At 45.6% G+C, this 21,724-nt stretch overlaps 1 protein-coding gene across 6 annotated transcripts in view; it reads right to left on the bottom strand.

Annotated features, from left to right (window-relative positions):
- The window catches only part of PTPN3 (protein tyrosine phosphatase non-receptor type 3), a 109,289-nt gene that overhangs the window by 31,273 nt on the left and 56,292 nt on the right, over positions 1 to 21,724 (bottom strand). For 5 of the 6 annotated variants that reach the window (XM_082657154.1, XM_082657155.1, XM_082657156.1 and 2 more), the window contains 9 exons: positions 21,623 to 21,710; positions 18,685 to 18,773; positions 17,463 to 17,526; positions 15,927 to 16,099; positions 12,756 to 12,890; positions 9,974 to 10,150; positions 4,210 to 4,305; positions 1,479 to 1,662; positions 1,238 to 1,312 (listed from right to left, as the gene is read on the bottom strand). In XM_082657154.1, the coding sequence (XP_082513280.1) occupies positions 1,238 to 1,312; positions 1,479 to 1,662; positions 4,210 to 4,305; positions 9,974 to 10,150; positions 12,756 to 12,890; positions 15,927 to 16,099; positions 17,463 to 17,526; positions 18,685 to 18,773; positions 21,623 to 21,710 (1,081 nt within the window). The remainder of the gene's footprint in view (positions 1 to 1,237; positions 1,313 to 1,478; positions 1,663 to 4,209; positions 4,306 to 9,973; positions 10,151 to 12,755; positions 12,891 to 15,926; positions 16,100 to 17,462; positions 17,527 to 18,684; positions 18,774 to 21,622; positions 21,711 to 21,724) is intronic. The other variant, XM_082657153.1, reaches the window with a different exon arrangement.

Raw genomic sequence — 21,724 nt, 5'->3', positions numbered from 1 at the left:
CCACTTGAGTCGTTCACAGCAACAAAGACATGCAGATATCTCTGACACAAGGGAGGGCTCAAACTTCCCTTGAACTTATTCTAATTGCAGGCGTTGGCACCTTTCGGAACGACAAGGTTCCTGGGTCCCTGGGTCTAGTGGGCCAACCAGAAAGAAGGCTGCTCAGAAGCCTCCCACTGCCATCCCCACCTTCCACAGACCAAAGATGCACTTAGAGGAAGCAGCCTCCTTTCAAAAAATGCAAACACCCCCTGGAGAAGGACTCAAGAAGCACAGCCCCTAACTGCTGATGGACAGGGGGTTTTCAGTGGAGGAGAGGAGCTGTAGAAAGGCCCCATGTCGTGAGGGCTTTTGACGTCTGAGAACAGGCTGTCAGCAGGGCTGCGGGTATTGGAAAGGAGTGCGTGATGGCAGCTGCGGGGTGGGCAGCAAAGATCACCTGCCCTCACTTTGCTCTAGAGTAAACCTTTTCTGTACAGGGCCAGATATCACCTATCTTGGCTTTGCGGGACAGAGGGCTCTGTTGCAACTTCTCCACTCTGCCACCGTAGTGCCAAAGGAGCCACAAACCATTTGTAAATGAATGAGGTGTCTGCGTTCCAATAAAACTTTATTTATAAAAACAGATGGGATTTGGCCTGCAGGTCATAGCTTGCAGAACCTGCCTAGAGGGAGGCAGAGGAGGATGATGGCCCTGCACTTGAACCACTGTTCTCTCTTAGCAATGCTGAGGGGTTCCCATCTCTCTGAGCCTTAGTGTGCATCTATAAAATGGGTTTTAAGGGCTTCCCTGGTGGCGCAGTAGTTGAGAGTCTGCCTGCCGATACAGGGGACATAGGTTGGTGCCCCGGTCCAGGAGGATCCCACATGCCGCGGAGCGGCTGGGCCCGTGAGCCATGGCCGCTGAGCCTGCGCGTCCGCAGCCTGTGCTCCACAACGGGAGAGGCCACAACAGTGAGAGGCCCGCGTACCGCAAGAAAAAAAAAAAAAAGGGTTTTAAAATTCCAATTTCACCACTTAATAGAAGAACTCAATAAGGTGATATAAATAAGTACACAGAGCAGGCACTCGGTGTGAGGCAGCTACTATGGCCACAAAAAAAAGTTCCCAATTCTGAAGGCCGAGCCAATTTCCCTATGCAGCCTTGGGTACGTGGCACATTTCTAATGGAAGTTAAAAAGTCATCTAAAGACTGCTTCGGAGCATCAAATGTCCTTATAAATTACACACAACATACCTTTAGATTAAATCCAAATTTTCCATCTTCATCTGGTGTGATGCGGATCAAGACTAAGTAGCCGTCACCATCATTCTGGAGAACGTCAGAAAATCATCAGTTATCTCACTTCTTTCTCCAGTGGTCGGTGATATGCTATTTTCTTTGAGTCGTAACCACCTAATCGCCCGTAAGGCAGCCCTGCGCGGGAGGCCTGGCTGGGTCGGCTGCCACTGCAGCCGCAGCACCTGGGGTCACGCACCTTGTCACAGTAGTACTGGCTGGAGTCCTCGGAGCCCCCTTTGGTCACCCTGTGGAAGTCCTCTAAGAACTGCTGATCGACGCCATCTGGGGAACAGGAGCCTGGAGCATTTGAAGATGGAGACACAGAACTGGATGACTTCTGGGTCAGGCAGCTTTGTGCTGGGTTGTTCTCGGATATACTCCTTCATCGTGGGGAAGGAGGAGATATTTTAATAACTGGATTAATATTTTATCAGAGCAAACATTACTGACTGTTGGGGCCTGGCATCTCGCGGCTGTCACCACTCCTTGGAACCGTAGAAGAGCTCCAAAGGTCAAGCCCAGGGCTCAGGCACATCCAGAGTCCACTGGCTGCCCGTGTCCCCAGCTGGCCTAAAGGTCATCGCCTTTAGTTTTGGGGAAAAGGGGAAGGAGGGCAGGGTAGTACCAGGAACTGCTGAAAACTCAGCTGCTTTGGAAGGGTGATAGGGAAATATGCCCAGCTGCTCTGGTGCTTAATTATTGAAGCTCACCCAGATGCATGCGTCTCCATCCCTTTTGAAAGCTTTTCCCTTCCATCTCACTCCCACTCATAGCTCTGCTTCACAGGACAGTTCGCTACCCAAAGGAAATGGGACTAACGTGGCATATTCAGGACAATTTATATGAATCCTAGTTTACATTATTCACCTGTGACATCCATTAATGCCTCCACTGAGATTATACATTTTATTTTTCTCTAATGTAAGTCCTTTTGTATCTTGGAGCTGCGCGGCCCAATATGGCAGTCACCAGTCACGTGTGGCTATTTAAATTTAAGTAAATTAAGATTAGAAAGTGCCTCAGTTGTACCAGTCACATTTCAAAAAACGCTCAACAGCCACACGTGGCTAGAGGCTCCTGCACTGGACAGCGCAGTTACAGGACATTTCCATCATCGCAGGAAATTCTACTGGATGGCGTTATCTTCGAGAATTACAGACTATTACAACTGAACAGACCTCTGTGGTCATCTGGTTCAACTTCCATTTCACAGATGAAGAAACAGGTCAAGAGGCGCTGAGTGACTTGCCCAGGGTCACACAGCTTTCCCCTCACCTGACAGACAGAAGTCTGATGAACATGACTCCCCCAGCACGTCTCCCCTCTCCTCTCCTCACACCAGGTCTGCTCCTAAGACCCTCCTCTCTAACCTCTCAGGGCCACAGGGATGAACACGGTATAGGACACGCAACTTCTCTGCATTCATGCACACCCACACTAGACCCTTCCAGAGCCACAGTCCTAGCAAAAGATGCCTTTAAAAGCCAACAGAATATGGGATTGTCCTCATGTTCCACAGACTCCTCCATATTCTAATCTCATTCCAGGTTAGTGATGGGAAAGGTGAGCAAAGACAGACATTCAGTGAAACAAACAGACAAAAGACAGCTGCTGCTGCCTCTTTATTTCAGGTCCTTATCCGTGAAGTTTTCATTAATGTAGTGCTTCTGTTTCCTAGCAAGTTCAAATTAGCTTACTTTAAATATAAAATCTGTATCATAGTCACACAAAATGATTCACAATCTCAATTCATTTGAATAAAAAAATTCAGTGACAGAGTAGTACAGAAGGAGAGCTATTTGCAAGAGAAGAGTTTGGCCTTAAGGTTTTCAAGTTGGATGGGAAGGCATTTCAGAGAGAGGATATTTTGTTATGTAGTAGTGGTATGTTTTCAGACTGAAAATAAATGAGACTTTAATTTACTTAAAAGGAAGCTAAAAAAAAAACTTCTCCCGAAGTTGGGCAACTTTTCTAAGTTTTGATGTTTATAAGAGCACCTCCTAGTGGCAGCAAGGGAAACTTGGAAGTTGCCAAGATAAAGCCAAAGAGGTTTAGGAAAAGCCATTTCCAGCTCTAGGGGTGGACCTGAACCTTTACTGTGAAGCCGCAAATAGCATTCATACTTCAAACATTTGGAAGAATCTGGAGATGAGAGCGATGGAAAGGGCGATGACATTTAAACAGAAGAGCAAGGTGACAAAGCAGAAGACAACAGACTTTTCAGTAAACTGTATTTCTGTATTCATTATATTTCATTTCTAAATTCTGAATTTCGAATTACATTATATAGAATTTAGATGACATCTTATAAGGTTTTAAAGTATTTTTCTTTTTCAGTAGAAAATGTAATGGTCTATCCCAAACAGCCCATAGTACTAAAAATAACGTATTCAATGTCATTATGTGTCCAATCCCATTTTCTAAGTAGGGGTGGAGAGCTTACTCTCAGATGGTAATTTATTAAACATGACAATATTTTTTTGGCTGATCAACCATGTACAGACGTTCCCTGTAGGCTGCAGTAATGCTCCGCTCAGTGTGGAGGATGGACAGACAGATGGCGAGGAGGACATGTAATGACAGGAAGCAACAAGAAGGTGGCAGCTGGACGCAGCACAGGGATGCCAGGAGTGAAGACGCCACACCAAGTGGCCTTCCTCCCTACCAGGGCAGGACGTCAGGTGCAACCGAGGGGAGAGCCCAGTGGGTGAGGACGGAGAGAAGAGGGGAACCCCTGGGGTTTCAGTGGGTAGCTGTGAAAGGGGCAAAGAAAGGGGTAGCAGGAGGGAGCTGAAGCAACTGATTTGCTCCTGAGGCCGGAAGGGAGACCGTCACTGCCGTCGGGGAGCCGGAGTGGCCAGGGAGGGACTGGCCACCCCAGCTCCCTGGGGTGAAAGGGGCAGAGACAGACAGACAGACAGACTGACCGGCAGACAAACGGGTGCTCGCCCTCAGAAGCCGACGCTTCAGAACTGTAAATGCGGTAGTCATCGGAAACAAAAGCCAGGACAGAGTTCATTTCTCTGAAGGGAAGCAAGGTTAGAGACAGTTAAAATGGCAGGATTTCCTGGGTGAGGCTTTTCATACCATTCTTTTCTACACCCTAGAAAATGACAGAGGCCCCCGCGTCCCCCCCCCACCCCCACACAAACCTGTTAGCCAAGCAAAGCTGTGCTCCCACTGAGGGTTTCACAGCTCTCACTGGGCGCCCGCAAGGAGGCACTGGCTATGGTGGTGATAGAATAGGGGCCATTCCACGTGGCATTTCTCTCTCGAGTCTATGAGCTTCTCGAGGTCAGGAGAGACCCTAGTCCTCTGCCAAGTCCTCTCCTGGTGTACTTAACACAAAGCCAGATATCTCACATGGATCCCGACATAAGGATCACCGAGTAATAGAAAGCATGTCTTCGTGGTATGGGTGTTACGACATGGAGACGTTCTTCAGGTGATACTCTTTTATCCCTGCGATACATGCCAAGGGCCCGAGATCAAAACTTCACTCAAGAAGCTGCGGAGGTGGCTGAGGGAATGTGGGTCAGAGATGCCGCTGTCTGAGCTCTACGTCTCATCACGCATGGAATCAAGGGTCATGCACCTGTCCCCAGGCTGCCCACTCAGACGTTGCGATAACTTAAGGGCAAGAAAGCACTTGTTAAATTTCCGTCAATTCATGCTTGAACTCTTTGATGAGAATTTCTCATTGACACAGAGCCTGCAGCAGCACCTACCATGGGGACCTGCTCACAGAAGACAGGTAACCCAAACTCGTTACAGGAAATCTGAGTCCTTGGCGTGCAGATTAGATGCTGTGTGATATGGGGGCCTGCCGTGGAAGTGGCAGAGGGGGTACCCACTGTAAAAACTTGGGAGCTTGTTTGTACTTTAGCCAAGGGCCACATCCTGCTTCATGTGACCATCTCCCCATTCACCTGTCCATCCATCAGAGTAGTCACGGAATATCATGAAGTGTCAGGCACCAAGCCAGGTTTGGGGGAAGGAGAGGTGAACAGGGCTCTATCCCTGCCCTCAAAGAGCTCGCTGTCTAGTTTAAGATAGAAAAGGAATCAAATATTATCATCATGCTGTAATGGAGATGCTCAGATGTCTAGCATACAGTGGGAGGCCAGGAGAGGCTTCACAGAGGAGGGGGCGCTTGAGTCTGAAAGATAAACCAGTAGAAGTTTAAACAGGTAGTCAAGAGGGAAGAAGAAAGTGTTGGGTGGGCCAAAAAGTTCCTTTGGGATTTTCCATAAGATCTTATGGAAGAGCCGGAACAAACTTTTTGGCCAGCCCTACATTTTAGGCAAAACTCTCATAATAAAAAATCTTCAGTGGTATTTGCAGAGGCATGAAATTTTGGAAAAGCACAGAAAAGGCATTTAAGCGGGGGAGTGACATGCTTGGGCATAAATTTCAGGAAAATGAGCCTGTTACCCTTGTTAAGGATGGTCTGGAAGGAGGAGAGACTAGAGACAGGAGGACACTTAGGGCACTATTGCAACTGTCCCTTCGAGAGACGATGGCGGCTACACAGGGGCAGTGCGGGGTGGACGGCGGAGGGGTCCAGGTCAAGGGATGTTCACGAGGGAGAATCAACAGGTGAGAAACTAGATGACGCAGGCGGAAGAGAAGGAGTTGTCGAGGATGCCTGAAGTTCCCATCGGGGCCCACTGGGTGGTTCTGAAACGTGGCCCCACTCACCAAGACAGGAGGAGCCACAGGCTGGACAGAAGATGATGAGCTGAGATCAGGCCAGGCTGGGTTTAAGGTATTCGTCAGCTGTCCACATGTAAGTGGCCCAAGACCAAGTGAAGTGCAGGCAAGGTGCAGGGCAAGTGGACACAAAACTCCTAATGAAACCCTGTCGCTGGCTGGTCTCCTGTGGGGAGACACAGCTTGGACAACTGGGTTGTCCAACTAGAGAACAGGCTGCCACACGGCAGGAGAGCTGCCCATCACTGGCAGGGTGACCAGGTGACAGGGCAGAGGGAATTCCTACACCGGTGATGCAGCTGAAGAAGGGGATTCCCAAAGTTCCTTCCAATGCAGAGAAGCTATTTAAAAACATTTTTTAAAATAGTGGTGAAATACACATAATATAAAATTTACCATCTTAACCATTTTCAAGTTTACAGTTCAGTAGCATTTAAGTATATTCACATTGTTGTGTGTACAGAAGTTTGGAAATGAAAGCTGACAGCTGTCCCCTGTCCTTGGAACAAGGCAGGCTCTAAAGAAGGAAGTAGGCAAATAGCAAAGGCACCAAGCCCCATTCACTGAGGAGAAGTTCTTCAAACACAACCCTCATCCGCCCTCAAATTTGTTTTCCTCCAGCTTCTGCTCTGCAAAGTCATTTTTTTCCCTTGGGAAACACCCCCTCCCATTTTCCTGGGTGGTGGGTTGTTTTTGTTTTTGGAAACTTCCTTCTCTGCAGATCTTGGCCTTGGCTCTGAAACAAGGAAAGGAACATAGAATGTCTGCGAGAGTAACAAGAGGACAGCCTACTCGGGCATAAAGCAAACTGCCAAGGACTCGTAACTAACCATAAACTTTGCTGCGCTGCTATAAATACGGAACAAACCAAGGTGACTTATCCACTAGGATGATGTCCAGAGTCTGAACTGCACCACTCAGGTTTAGAGCCAAAGTCGAACCGCTCTGTTTCTTCCTTTCTCTCTTTCTTCCTCTTGTTTACATGGGTACAGAACATTACACTTCATTCTTCTTTCTAAAAGGAACTCTCCTTGCTGTCTGTGATGTTATTCATCTGATTTCTGACAGGATACTTCCTTTTGCCTCTTAACACACTAATGTGTTGTATAAAGCATGTGCAATGTTTCTTAAACATTTTGAAAATACTGTAGCCCACCCTGGGTATCTGTGGATACAACCAAGCACAGATCGAATTAAATCCGGGGATACGAGGGGCCAACCATACTTAGCCGTTTTACATGGATTCTGGTATCTGTGAGGGTCCTAGAACCAATCCCCCTTGGGTACCGAGGGATGACTGTACTCACTGAAGACACCACCGCAGTTTTTTCTCCAAGTACAGACTAACCTTCCCTTCTTGCCTTGGTCAATGGAGGGCCACCAGACTCTCAGGGAGGCCAGCTGCCTCTGAAAACCCAGCAGAAGGTGGCTTCCTGCCAGCAGGAAGGGGTCCCCTACTTAAGTGAGGTGCTAGGGGCTGAACTCTTTCAACTGTTCGCCCCACTTGCAAAGCACAGCCGCTAACTCGATTCTGTGAGCCATCTACTGTTGGCTCACCTGGCAAAGACATGGCAAGGAAGGCTGCGTTTGCATCACCATTATTCGCTACTTTTAACATTTCACTGCAAAATAAAAAGTGCCCCAGGATGATACATCTTTTTATGTCTCACGGAGGAGTTTCAGGAAGAACCGACGTGCAACGCCTAGGGGTGAGTAGGGCTAGAAATTACTTAAATCGAACCGGGCTTGAGGAAGTGAATTCTCAGCTGAGTTTTAATAAACTTAAATAGCCATCTGTGTGTGGCTGTATTGGCCTGTGAAGCTCTAGATGCTCTAATTCCATGGTGGGGAAGGAAGATGGAATTACAGACCACAGAAGGAAGATCGGACCTAGGACCTGTAATCAGGCTTCTCAGAGCCCGCATTTGCCCAAACTCTGTTCTCCTTTCACCAAAGTGACAGAGCCCCACAGTGTGACGATGAAGGCTGATAATGTGCTATTTGCCCAGCTGGCCTGGAGGTCCCTGAAAGCAAAGGCTTGTCTAATTCACCTTCACATGCCCTCAATGAGCAGCAAAGGGTGTACAAAGTGTGCTGCAGGACTCGGCAATGAGTGTAGCCCTTTAAGACGTCCATATACCACTGGACAGACTTCATCTCTCCTCCAGCCAGCACCTGGACATGTACTGCATCTGTGCTGTCCAATATGGTAGCCACTGCTTATGTGGTTCTTCAGCACTTGAGATGAGGCTTGTGTGACTGAGGAACTGAACTTAAATTTTATTTTATTTTAAATAATTTCCATCTGAATAGCCACACATGACTAGTGGCTACTGTACTGGACAGGGAAGGTCCAGAAGCTCCACAATTCCATGATGGATTTGCAAACCACAGCAGGAGGATCTGACAGGAAGGGTGTGACTGGGCATCCCAGAGCCCTCGGTCAGTTCCCTAAACCCTCCTTCTCCTTTTACCGAAGCAACACAGCCCCTGACAGACTCAAACTGGCTCAAGTCATGCGTGCCTGCACTCCTGCCCTTGTAGACCTAGAACTGCAAAACCAGTGTCACGCAAAGGAACTTACACCCTTCCACTCTAACCTCAGCGAGGCTGCAAGTTGGAGCAAGAGATAGTGATCGTTTCAACAAAAGCATCATCCAAGCTCAGGTCACAAGGAAATAATGACCAGAGGATTATTTAATCAGAGGTGTTAAGAACACAAAAGCTGGAAACTATGTTTGCTGTGGTCAGGGACAGCAGAGAAGTAGCAACTTCACACTTAAGTGCGAAGTGAGATCTGTGATTCACCTGTGATGCCTACAGTACAATCGGGATGCGTTTAATGCTTTAATCCTAGTAGCTAGAGTGGTAAAAATTTACAGATTAACTGAAGTGCCTTCTTGCTAATCCTTTGCTATTAGGGGAAGCATTATATGTTTCTATATTTTGGGCACAGCATGGGACTTAACTGAGTGGATACTCAATGACCATGGTTGACTTCCTAATAGATGATCCATTCCTATAATACTTTATGTCATTTAATTTACGATCTATGTCTTGTCCACTTCAAAAAAATGATTTGAGATCGCTTACCCTAAAATGTGCAGATATGGTAGAACAGTGAATTCATTAAAACAAGAGAAAAAATAAGGCCCATTAATAAAGCAGGGAAGGAAGAGTAGGGACTAGATCAGAAACCTGAGCTATGGGAAGCTAATGCAATTGAGCCTGACATGCAGCTCTGAGCTCCCTGGTAATCAAGTCAAACAGGGAACTACTGAATTAGATATTATCTTACTGAATAATAAAAGGACTCAAGCCAGTATTTTAGGAGAGACATATTTTCTCCTGACCTTGAAATGTGAAGGGCGTTTGTCACATTAAAAAAGGAAAGTGGGGACATAAAAGAATTTGATGCACACTGTCCTTGCCAAAAATTTAACAAAGAAAATCAGAGATGTTCTCCGAATGTTTTTTCTTTATACTGACTATTCATTAAAAACAAAAAGAACAAAAACCCGAGGACATAATGTGGTTCTGAGAAGGCTTTCTGTGGACAGCTAGAAAATAAGCACATCTCCAGTGACGGGGAATCCTGCAGTGGTCAAACTCTGACAATCCAGAGAAATACTACTATAGTTAACATGTCTACAACCTCTGGAGTATGAAATGGCTTAAACTGGGCTTTGCTCGTGAACTGGCGAGAACACTATTCAGGAGAGCTAACAAGCGTGTGGACAGTATGTCACTGCTGTTGACAAAAAAAGCAGGGCAAGCTCTTGACCCCAGGCACACAGCCTGTCTTCCTGCCGGGGAAGGGAGAGCGTGATGATGTTCTTGGCCTGGCAGACAGCACCCCGGGGAGCTGGCTGCAGGCTCCAGCCCTTGCCTCCTCTTAAACGGCCATTGGGCCTGAGCAAATTCCTCAACAGCTCAAACAAGCAGACACAAAGAAAGAGAGGAACACAAGTTTCTTACTCTCGGTGTGGGCTTCGGTTCTGAGAAATCTCAGAATCGCTGTCTTTAGGGGACATGGAGCCCTTGTAGGTGTAAAACACGTCTTCCGTTTCAGTGATGTACGTCATTTCGTTCACAAGGTTGTCTGCGGAAGAGTGTCGTGGCTTTCGGATTTCGTGCCGGAGTCGAGGACTTCGCCTGGTGGGGAAAGGTTCAGTGTGAAGCGCTGAAAGCAGATTCTACTTAGGAATTTTATCAGACACCAGTGATCTAACTTTGTGCTCTGACCTTTCGAAGGATGCCTTTGCTGATGCTGTTGGAACTTAAGAGCCAGTTAACCCATTACTACACTAGAATCTACCAAGGGCCACGTGGTCCCAGATATTCTTAGCCCAGCGGTTCAGCTCCTCAGCTTTATAAACAGGGCAGATGGGACTGGTTTTTGCTCTCTGGGAAGTTATTGAGGGTTGATTTAGGGGGAGTTATTCTTCCAGGAGGATTCAAGCTCGCAATGTGTAAACAGGCTTTATTGACTGCTCATCAGACAATTTTTCTGATTCATTTGTATGGTATAAGTAAGGGTTTAGAAGCTAAAGTAAGTTTTTTGGCAGACTTATTTCAACTACATCCCCTCATGCGAATCTCACTTGATCCAAGAAGAAATGTTTGCTTTTTAAAATGTATCTCTTATGGGGCTTCCCTGGTGGCGCAGTGGTTGAGAGTCCGCCTGCCGATGCAGGGGACACGGGTTTGTGCCCCGGTCCGGGAAGATCCCACATGCCGCGGAGCGGCTGGTCCCGTGAGCCATGGCCGCTGAGCCTGCGCGTCCGGAGCCTGTGCTCCGCGACGGGAGAGGCCACAACAGTGAGGGGCCCGCGTACCGCAAAAAAAAAAAAAAAAAAAATATATATATATATGTGTGTGTGTGTGTGTGTGTGTGTGTATATATATATATATACATATATAATGTGGTATTAGATGGGCATAGCCCCAGCACCGCCCTGTCCCTCCAATAGCAGCAGTAGCTGTGTGACATGAGGCAAGTCACACCACCTCTCTGAGCCTCAGTTGTACCTACCTGGCTCCTGAAAATAAATCAAATGAAGCAATGTCCCCAGGATGCCTGGGGTGACACCTGGGGCAGCACCTGGGCATCGGCTCCTGCAGTGGGTGATCCCAGGCTGCTGAGCTTTCTAAATTTCATTTTCCCTGTTTTTGCATCTTCCGCTTCTTTGTTAGCCATTTCTCCTTGGGACTGTCAGAGCCTCCACTATTTGCAATCCCCTTGGGCCCCGATAATCAATACCACTGTGTCCAAAGCAGAGTGGAAAGGTTTGTGACTCCTCAGAAGAGGACCTATAAATAGCAGTAAGAGCCACAGTCCACTGGCGTGGCAACGTCAGCTCCAGCTGCTCTCCTGGACGCTGTCCTGGCCTCTGTTCTGGGGCCCTGGCACTGCTGCCTAAGAGACTTTCAGACAAATTAAGCTGCCACGTTATAGCATAAATTTACTACTGTAGGATGAGTGCCTAAATCTAGGAAACCAAGAACCAATCTATTCAGTCATGTTATGATTTCCGACACTAAACACCATCACCATCCCTGCCCAGAGCATTAGGCCCCAGTAGAGGGCCCTTACCCAGCGGCCCTGCACAACAGCTCCTTTTTTGGCTGCATGTTAGAATGCCCCTTAGTCCTGGTAGCTCACGCTGAGAATTTACAGGTGCACCCTATCATGCAATGAACAGAAAGCCATACCCTTATTTCAGGGTGGGGCTGGGACAATGTTCCTGGCTTGGTTTCCCCTTCTAATGATGCCTGGCTCTTTTGAAGGCATTCACAAAATGGCCTGATGTCTTTGAGGAACATTATAACAAAATAACAATAACAAAAACAACAATAATAATTCTACCTGATCCTTTTTGTATAGCTTACAAAGCACTTGTATATTATGTCATTCAATCCCTTTACAGATGGAAAGACTGAGACCAGAGAGGTAAACAAACTTGTTAACGAACAGGAGAGTCAAAATCTGAGTCCGGGTCTTCCAGTTACAAACCCAGTGCCCTTCCCACTTTGCCAAACTGCCACTTCCTTCTTCTTCTTTTTTTTTTTTTTGGTACACAGGCCTCTCACTGTTGTGGCCTCTCCCGTTGTGGAGCACAGGCTCTGGACGCGCAGGCTCAGCGGCCATGGCTCACGGGTCCAGCCGCTCCGCGGCATGTGGGATCTTCCCGGACCGGGGCACAAACCCGTGTCCCCTGCATGGCAGGCGGACTCTCAACCACTGTGCCACCAGGGAAGCCCTGCCACTTCCTTCTTTTTAAGCTGAGTCCATCATCTTAAAAGTTGGCAGGCTACTTTCCTATGTGCATCTGCTACCGCTGCTGAGGGTCACACGTCCTTACATCAGTCGTATTACATGCCTTTACTATGTTTTCTCAAAGTTTATTTTGTTTGACATTAATGGGAAATGTGAGATTAAATAAAGTTAAACATGCTTCTTTATCACAGGACTTCTCAAAACCTGAATATGCTAATTTCAAGAGCAGCATTTCAGTAAGCTGCAGTGCTCAGATTTACTTAGACCAAATAACTTTTTAAAAAAGAACATCCCAGCGTCATACACTACAGAAAATGTTTAGCTAGACTTGTGCATTTCACAAAAATAGTTACTTCTGCGACAAACATGCAAATGTAAACTCTGACCATAGGCCACCTGTAGTTATGTTTTTATTTGTATTGAGTTTTTAAAAGAAGTAAAGTGTTTACCGGTAGGTAATACGAAAAAAGGAAGACATACCAGTTGGGAGTAATAGGAGGAGACCGAGATGGTAGACTCTTGGTTTCTAAATGTTCCACGGATAAAGATCTCTGCATGGCCGGGTTCCAGACCATCCCTCCGATCACTTTTTTGCAATACTGGTTATTTACAGACCTGAAAAACCAGATGTAGGTTCACTTTCTACCCTGACATATTCGACGAGAAAGAAGTGACAGCGTAAGCGAAACATGTCTACACACGCTCCCTCCCTGACGGGTGACTGGTTAACACCTTGATGACCCCAGCAGAGGTTACCAGGAGTGGAGGTACACGGGTCAGAAGGGATTCCTTTCTGTCCTAGCTTTTCCTTATGTGATCTCTTCTCTTCGGGTGAAAAAATATTTTCTTGCCCTTACTATTTCAAGCAACAAAACTGCTTTCAGAATATAACCAAGCCTTACCAGATAGAAGGAATTTCAGGATTAACACTGAAATACAGTTCAAGTAACTTCAAGGAATGCTCACTTTACTCACACTGGCATGAGTACAAACATTAACCATGCTTCCCAGTGTTCTTTGTCATCCTAGCTGGCAGAGACCGTCACTGTAAATCACTCAGAACTCTTTAAGAGCAGACCTGAGAAAATATGCTTAGACAGCAGAGTTTCAGGCCATGTTCTCTGAATGTGCCACCCCGAAGGTTACCTTCAAATTTTATTTATACCTAGAGAATTTAAATCTCAGCTCTCTAGACCCTTCAGAGAATGAATTATTTCAGAGGATGGAGTTTGAAGCCAGTTTCGGGGAAACTCAGTTCTGGCATTTCTAAATTTTAAACAATGTTTTAATGTCTCATTAAAACATTCCACGCAATTCCTTGCAGCCTAAACCATCAACCCAACAAAAAACAGGACAGAAAAACCGCAAGAACATAGGTAACACGAAGCACACCCTCTAGAATATCAATGTACTAATTTTCAGTGGGAAGTACGGTTGTCACCCTGATCAAAATGCTCACAGAAGCATCACCACGAGAATCTACATCAGAAACCAAATTACCGTTGATCGAGAGCACACCATCGGAATGAGGGGAGCAAGCTGGTTGACTCAAAGGTTTAATGTAGCAGCTCCCCAAAGTATGCGTCACAGGTTATTAACGGGTACTCTTTGGAAAAAGAAGTGTTCCACTGTCCCACGAGCTTGGAAAATACCGAATAAGTTTCAGAGGGCCCAATATGCAAATGTATAGCGGTATCTCTAGGGGTTGGGCAAATCACGTAACCTAAGCCTCAGTTTCTCCATCTGTGAGATGGAGAGAATGAGGGATGAGATTTGCCAGTATGCTGAAGCTGGTATTGGTGGTCAAGAACTGCTGACCTGTGGCCACTGAGCCACCCACCATGTCCCAAGTGACCCCTAGTGGCAGATTAAAAACGGCTGCAAGTTCTCTGACTCTTGAACCCAGGCTGGCCTGGGACTGCTTTGACCAAGAGTAGCTATGCCAGGTATGGGCCTCGCCTTTAAGATGACCGGCCACCTCTGCCTTCGGCTCTTGCAGTCCCGAGCCTCTGTGTAAGAAATCCAACTACCCTGTGAGAGGCCCTGAGAACACACAGAGAGGGTGGGGGTCCAGATGAGCCCAGCCTTCTGATCATTCCATCAAAGGCACCCGGTGTGGGAGAGAAGTGGTCCCGGACCCTCAGCCCAGCCCGGCCACCAGCTGCATCTCACTGAGAAACCCTAGTCTACATACTGCACGGAGAGGCAGGATCATCTGGCCACACCCTTCCCGAATGCCTGACCCACAAGATCTTGAGATATAATATAATGATTACTGCTTTAAGCCACAAAAACAGGGGTAGTTTTTCCTGCCACAATGGAGAACCAAAAAAAAAAAAAAAAAAAATCCTCCGTGCTGTTTGCATTTTACAGATGAAGAAATTGAAGAAGCAAATTAAATTAAAACTGATGTAGGTCAGATTGTAACCCAGCCTTCTGTAAGACAGTCCAAGCTTTTAGTTGCTCTCAATGCCACTTCTCAGCTCACCAAGAGGATTAAGTCCAACTAAAGTAAATGCTACATTCCAGCAAGTTATGTTTACGGCATGTTCAGAAATAGAGCTACTGAATGTGTAAAAATACTGGACAGTATTAGAAGACAAAATCTTGGAAAATATACTTGCTCTTGGTTCATCAGAAGCTTAGAGCATTTAGCACCATAAATATCAATACTATCACTGATACTAACAGACATTTACTACTTATTCAATTGAGAAAGCTATCACCTGATTACCATGTAATAGGAAAGTCACTGGAATAGTCTGATACAGTCCCACATATCAGATAATGGCTCAGACAGGGGCACCATTTTTAGTAACAGCCACATCAATTAAAATAAAAATCACAAAAATAACTTTTCCAACCAATTTAGAAAATAATTTGATATGGAATTTCTGCTACATCTTATATTTAGAAGGCAAGTATTTATAATACATCTTGTATCCTACATCTTAGAATAAAAACATATACAAAAATATAAACTGCATGAGAACACACTGTAGTCTAAAATGTATAGATTTATTTACTAGTCATTAAGTATTTTAAATATCATTCCTACGGATAATAGCACACATGGAATTGCTGTAAGGATTAAACATATAAAAAAAAAGAATGAAGCATAATGAAGTATGTGCATGGAACAAGGTAAGCACTCAGTAGTCGTCAACTGTAATTATTACTGTTACTATCTTGTGATTGCTGGATGTAGTATATGCCAAAAAGTCACCTGACTCTGGAAATCTTTATTTCTGCTCATTCGTTATTATAGAGCGCCTTATGGAATTACTGTTCAGTGGGAGAGGCTGTCTTAATGGCACCAAGATGACCCTTTGTCACAGCCTTGTGCTTCTCTTGGCGTGACATGACGGAGCTGTTCCAATGCTGGCTGCTTGGGGGCTCTGAGTGTTACAGAGTTGAGCAGGCAGAAGCAAGTGACAGGAACAGGAGAAGCGCCTGCGTGTGTGGAAAGACACACTGCGGCCCCAGCAGACTTTCACCCATGGTTCTAGACCCACCAGCAGCTCTGGCCCCAGGGCCGGGGCCCCTGGGCAAAGACGTCCCTCGCCCTGAGGATGTTTACTCCCCAGGGGTGACCAGGACATGTTTATTTCTCAGCCTAGCGTGGAGACTGTCCCTAAAGCATATACTCACTTTTTGGGGTTCCTAGAGCCCAGAGTCCAGTACTGAGACAGAACATTCTTTTCCTGAGGTAGTAGCTTCTTTGCCTGAAAGAATGTATGGTGCTCGACACAGGATTTCCATAGGTTTTTGCAAGATCGGTAATTTAACATGTTGAAGGCCACTATGTGTTCCCTGGATTCAGTCTGGGAGGAAAAACACAGTAGAGATTTCATCTACACAGATGTAGGAGCAGGGTCTCAAGCATTTTATGCCCACATCGGTGGTTATCAAGTAAGAGACAATGGACAGCAGAAAACTGGTTTCAAAATTCCTTAGGCCACAAAAACAGGGTTCTAAGAATATTCAGCAGCAGGATTTGTTAACCATCTTTATGAACGTGGTAACAAAGACGACCAGAGTCTACTCTTCATCATCATCTGTGGTCTTTCATGAACGCTTTCATTTCACACCTGCCTACATTTCTAGGTCGAATATATTTGGAGCAACCAGATAAGGGCTGTCTGATACATTCCTTTCAAAATTTAGCTCTGGGAAAAATCTCTCCCCTGAAGAAATCGTCTTTCACCTATCAAATGACAGGAATCTTATAATGCTTTGGGTTTCTCTATTTGCTTTCCACGAAGAGAGTCAGATCTAGTGCTCGCTTATAATAATCATTTTGATCATTTGCTCTACCTCCATTCTACCTGAGTTCAGGTTTTCTGTTCTCATGTTAAATTACCATCCTGTGCCTTTTTACGGCACCTTGAATTTTGCATCTGGGGCTCGGGAGACCCAGATTCTAGTCCTAGTTTTCTCTGAGCTTTCGTGCTCTCAGTCCTAAGAGTTTATTGTGATGTGGAGCCATTTTAGGTACATGTTATCTTTGGAAAATTGGGAAATGACGTAGTGACAGTAAGTGAAAAATATGCAGCCTGACAAGACAGAGTGCGGTGTCGTGGGAAGAGCGGGCATCTCAGATGCATAACGACCGGTTCAAATTCCAGCTCCTCCACTTCACTAGCTGTGGGTTCTCTCACCTCTAAGTTGCTCTTCTCCATGTGGAAAACCAAACTGAGTTATCTGGAGAGCTGCAGACCCCTCCTATGAGACATATACGCAAGGCCACCGTGCATTTTAAACACATCAAGGGAAGGAACTGACCTTGCTGACTTTTATTGCTACTCTGCAGTGGGCTCGGCCAGGTGCTGTGACCAATGGTACTTCTATCTAAATCTGATGATTCCCTGAGGACTGGGCATTGTTGCATTCCTGTAACTCAGACTACAGGAGGTTAAGTAACCCGCCCAACTGGTGAGTGGAAGAGCTAGGACCTGAACCCAATGTCTCTGACTGCAAAGCAAGTGACTTCCTCAGCCAGATAAGCAGAGTGAATTACACAGAAGACTGCGGGGCCCACCGGACGCTGATGCCCACTTTCTTTCCACCGTTTGCAATGCTCTTTCTTCCCTGTTACACGTACGACAAATTCCTTCACCTGCTGAAGGACTAAGGGCTGAACTGGCTAAAAGCACAAGGACCAAAGCAAGCATAGGTACAACTCACCTGTTTTTGTCGCTGATGTATAAAGAATTTCTTCCTTTTGAAAGAAATTTTTAGAATGTTCACCCTGCAAAAAAAGTAAAACACAACACAAAAGAAGCACATCAGGGAGCAGCCAGGTTGCAGCTGGCGCCTCTCGGCGTGTGTTCTCTAGTCCACGATCGTGATGGCTGGGGGCTCTCGGCTCCCTAGACTTTGCTTCAGCGCAGGAAGGATGGCGGCCCCATCACCTCGGCCAAACACTAAGTAGCTGACTGAAGCTGAGCGGCACATCGGGGCCCCTGGTTTATGATGTAGCTCTTAAATACCAAGGACCATGGGCAATGCGCTCTCTGCTGTCAGCTGCTCTTGTGATACTGCAGCTCTGCTAGGGCTGGTGTGTACCTGGGGAAGACAGCTGAGGGCAGTGTGGAGCAGCAGGAGGAGGACAGACAGACCTGCGTCCGCATCCCAGCTGCTTCGCAAACTTAACAGCCGCTTAATAGCCGTGTGTCAAGTAGCCTCTCTATTGTTTGCACAGTAACACAATGATAGTCACCATTAACAGCCTTCTTTATACTTAAAGCTTTACAAGCAGCACCTCTACTAAGACCTGCAATACTCCTGAAAAGTACGTACGTATCATTATACCCAGCTTTCAGATGAGGAAACTGAGGCTGGGAGACAGCGCTTAAGTGCTCAAGATCATTCAAGCCAGGAATGCTTGGAGCCAGGATCTGAGCTTGTGCTCGTAAGTCCTCCACCACGGAGCCCTTCTGAACAGTGGGGACAGCACTGCCTTGCTCAGATTTGTCAGGATTCAAGTCTGCTGGACCCCCTGAGTTTTTAGACCAGAACTGGGCACTTGATAAAACTTCAATTAGTAACTAAGGAACTGCCCTGAAAATACAGCTCCTGCCCAGAGGAAGTCCTCTGAATCCTGGCTAATGTGCCGCCCAGGAAGGATTCCTTAACTCCAAAACCTGCCTTGTGTTGTTTTATCCAGGTTTCACACGGTATCCCAAACCATAGGGTGACTGGGGAAGAAGGGGATGCTGATAAAAACCAAACTAATTTTCCCAAGTACTGAATCTGGATTAATTGTACAGGTCAGAGGTAAAAGCTTGGGAGAAAGTCTCTGTCCCTTCTTTAGAAAGAAAAGTTTAAAATTAGAGGTACCATTACTTTTGTTCAGCACATTTTTAAAGCACGATTCAGAAAATAATTAGAACCGGTTTGCACTTACCAAGGATAGAAACTTGTGCAAATATATTTTCGGTACACAGCGATGCCCACAGAAGCAATTCCAATCATTAGATCTAAACTGTGCAGATCCTGTAAAAAGGAAGATCTCAGATTCACAGCGTGTTACTGTCATGCTTATGCCCTCCGGTAACTTAAGCACCCACGCTTTTATAAATAGCACTACATGTAAGCTCCAAAAGGAAAATTACAGAAAACAGGCAAAAATCTCCTCTTAACAGATACTTAAGATCCAAGTACTTAGCACCAAATTCTTCTAAGGTGAAAATACATTGCCTGACAGCAACACCTGGGTTCTGCCAGTTTACAAAGTTACCACCAGGCAACCTCACTCATTCCACAGAATCATAGAAATGAACATTTGCCTTTATATCTTCAACGATTAGTATCAGACACCATATTGAAATCAGAAAAGCCTCGTCCCCCGCACAGCTTTCAACAAATCTCAACTCCCATCACTGAGAAGGCTTTAGCTATTAATATGAAGTGTAGAACTGCTGATTCTAAACCCAATGAAAAATAAAATATGGCTTATAAGTCCAATATAGTCAACATTTATTAAGAGCCCATGTGCTAGGCATTGCCATAGATAATGAAGGTAATAAAAGGAAGATACAGCGACTACAAGACGTAGTCCATTAAATCCATTTGAGAATGAAAATTTTAAAATAAACAGTGCCTTCCCTTGAGTCATCTATATCCCTACTTACCCAATCAGATACTCGTAATTTTAAAGAAGGGGCAGAGTTACCATTGGATGTGAACCTTAGGTTTGCCACTTACTAGCTGTGTTGGTCTGGGCTACTGGCCTCAGTTTTTCCTTTTGTACAATAAGGATTGTCGAACCCACCTCAAAGAGTTTTATCAAGCTGAACTTAGAGAATATAAGAACGTATTGGTATGCAGTAGGTATAAAAAACGTTCATCCCCTTCACCTCTCAAGAGATAGTGGGACAAATCATTTATGAACAGTGATGTGAACACGGGGGGTTGGAGAAACTGGCCAAAGCAAACACTGCTTACCCGCTGTGGAAAGTCCAGAGAGTCATCACTGTTGGGCACCCAACTGAAATCACACGCTTAAAGCAAAACCAAACTGGCAAGTTGAAAACCAGGGTTGCATTAAACGTGATACTTGGGATCAGAATATAGGGAAATATTAAGCAGAAAATTAGCAAACAAAATAAAAATCAAGTGCAGAATGAGGAAATAAGTGAATGCTTTGTGTGGGCCAGTGACGTGGGTCTCAAATCTCCTGGTTCTGTGGTCACCACGGTAGCATGGATAGTCACTGTTCGCTCAGTTCCCGTGCCCATCTCCAAACCTCCCAGCTTGCGGAGCAGGACTGTATGATTAGCTGATGAACAGCTTTGCTCAACAGTTCATTGGCTGATGAACAACGAGCAGAAGTGATGAGTCCCCTCCGGGCCGAATCATTTAAGAGCTGGTGTGCAGCCCTCCAACTTCCCCTCCCCTTGGGACAAGCATGAGGCCACAGGTGAAGATGGTGAAGCCACCAGACGGAAGCAGCCTGGGCTGCTGAATCACTGCACGGAGGAGTGCTGCCCTGGAGAGCCACCGGGACCCATACAGCCTTTGAACTACTGAGAAATGAGCTCTGTGATGTCAAGTTACTGATTTTCAGGGGGCTTTGGTTGATGCAGCACAGCCAAGGGTAACCCAACTCCCTCTGATACCACAGGGGTGTCAGGCAGACAGGTCATCAACTGGCGTCAGGACCTTCATGAGACCCTGGGGGTGGGGGGAGCACAGATCAACTCAGGCAGATGTAAAACCCACTTCACCATTGAAGAAAGGGCTCCACAACGTTCTACCAGACAAAACAGTATTTGCAAGTGGAATAAAAATTAAGTCAAGTCCCAAAGTTGATGTTTTGTAAGATCCGTGTCTTTTTCCTACTTTATTTCCTATGTTATATCCTGTACACTGCACAGTTAGGGGATTGAAGTAAGAGAAAAGAAATGAAAGTGTTTCTATGAATTGCAAAAATATTATTTAAATGTAAACTCTGGTAATTTACTCAACTTCCCTGAGCCTCAGTTTTCTCACCTGTAAAATGGGGTGATCAGAACACATTTCCCAAGGCTGCTATAAACTGTAAATGAGACCTTATGGTCACATATGAAAGCATCTGGAACAATGGCTAGTATGGACTATGTGTTCAACCAATATTTGCTTCCTCTGGATATGATGTGGCCCAATTACAGGTAGAAAATGTAAAGGTCAGGTGCCAATTAGACAGTGCTGGGGTCACACACTGAAGCCATTACTTATGTGCTACCTGACCTTTGATAAGTCCCTGAGTATCAGTTTCTCCATCTGTAAAATGGAGGAAATGACAACACTCACCTCATGGCATTACAGTGGGAAATAAATAGGGACTGTGTCTGGCAGTTAGAAACGGCTCAGCAGATGATAGATATTCATCAGTTTTATTTAAAAAGTCACAACCAATTCAAAATACTTGATTTTCATAAACATGCCATCATAACAGAAAACTATCATATCTGAGCACATAATTAGCTCTAATTTGAGCAGCACTGAGACTAACTAGTAGAAACCCTGGCTCATTAAAGAGCCACTTGGAAAACAGAACTCTATACATTTTTCACCTCTTTAACCATGAGATGGTCTTACAAAAATTACTTGTTTCTAACCCCCGTGACTCCCGCAAAAGTAAAAAGTCTTCAAGTAGGACAGCAAACACGAAAAAATCCAAGTGGATAAAGAACCAGCAAAACTCAGTATTACTTTATAAACCTTTCAGGTATCATTAAAAAAAAAAAAAAAAAAAGGTCTTTTTATTATACTGGAAAAGAGATAGTTTCAAAGAAGCTTTCAGATGTTCAGAAATTAAAATAAAAATCACTTTGGAACTACGCCATGCTGAGGGTACCTACCCTACCACTGTGCAGCTCCACTCCATAGAAGTCGAGGGTCCGTGCTATGTTGATAAAGCAAGATTCCGCTTCTGACTGCTTCAGCCCACTGCAAAGGCAGAC

The sequence above is a fragment of the Grampus griseus genome (genome assembly GCF_964374135.1).
Source record: "Grampus griseus genome assembly, chromosome: 6".
Lineage (NCBI taxonomy): Eukaryota > Metazoa > Chordata > Mammalia > Artiodactyla > Delphinidae > Grampus > Grampus griseus.
This window is presented reverse-complemented; position numbering and strand designations above follow the sequence as displayed.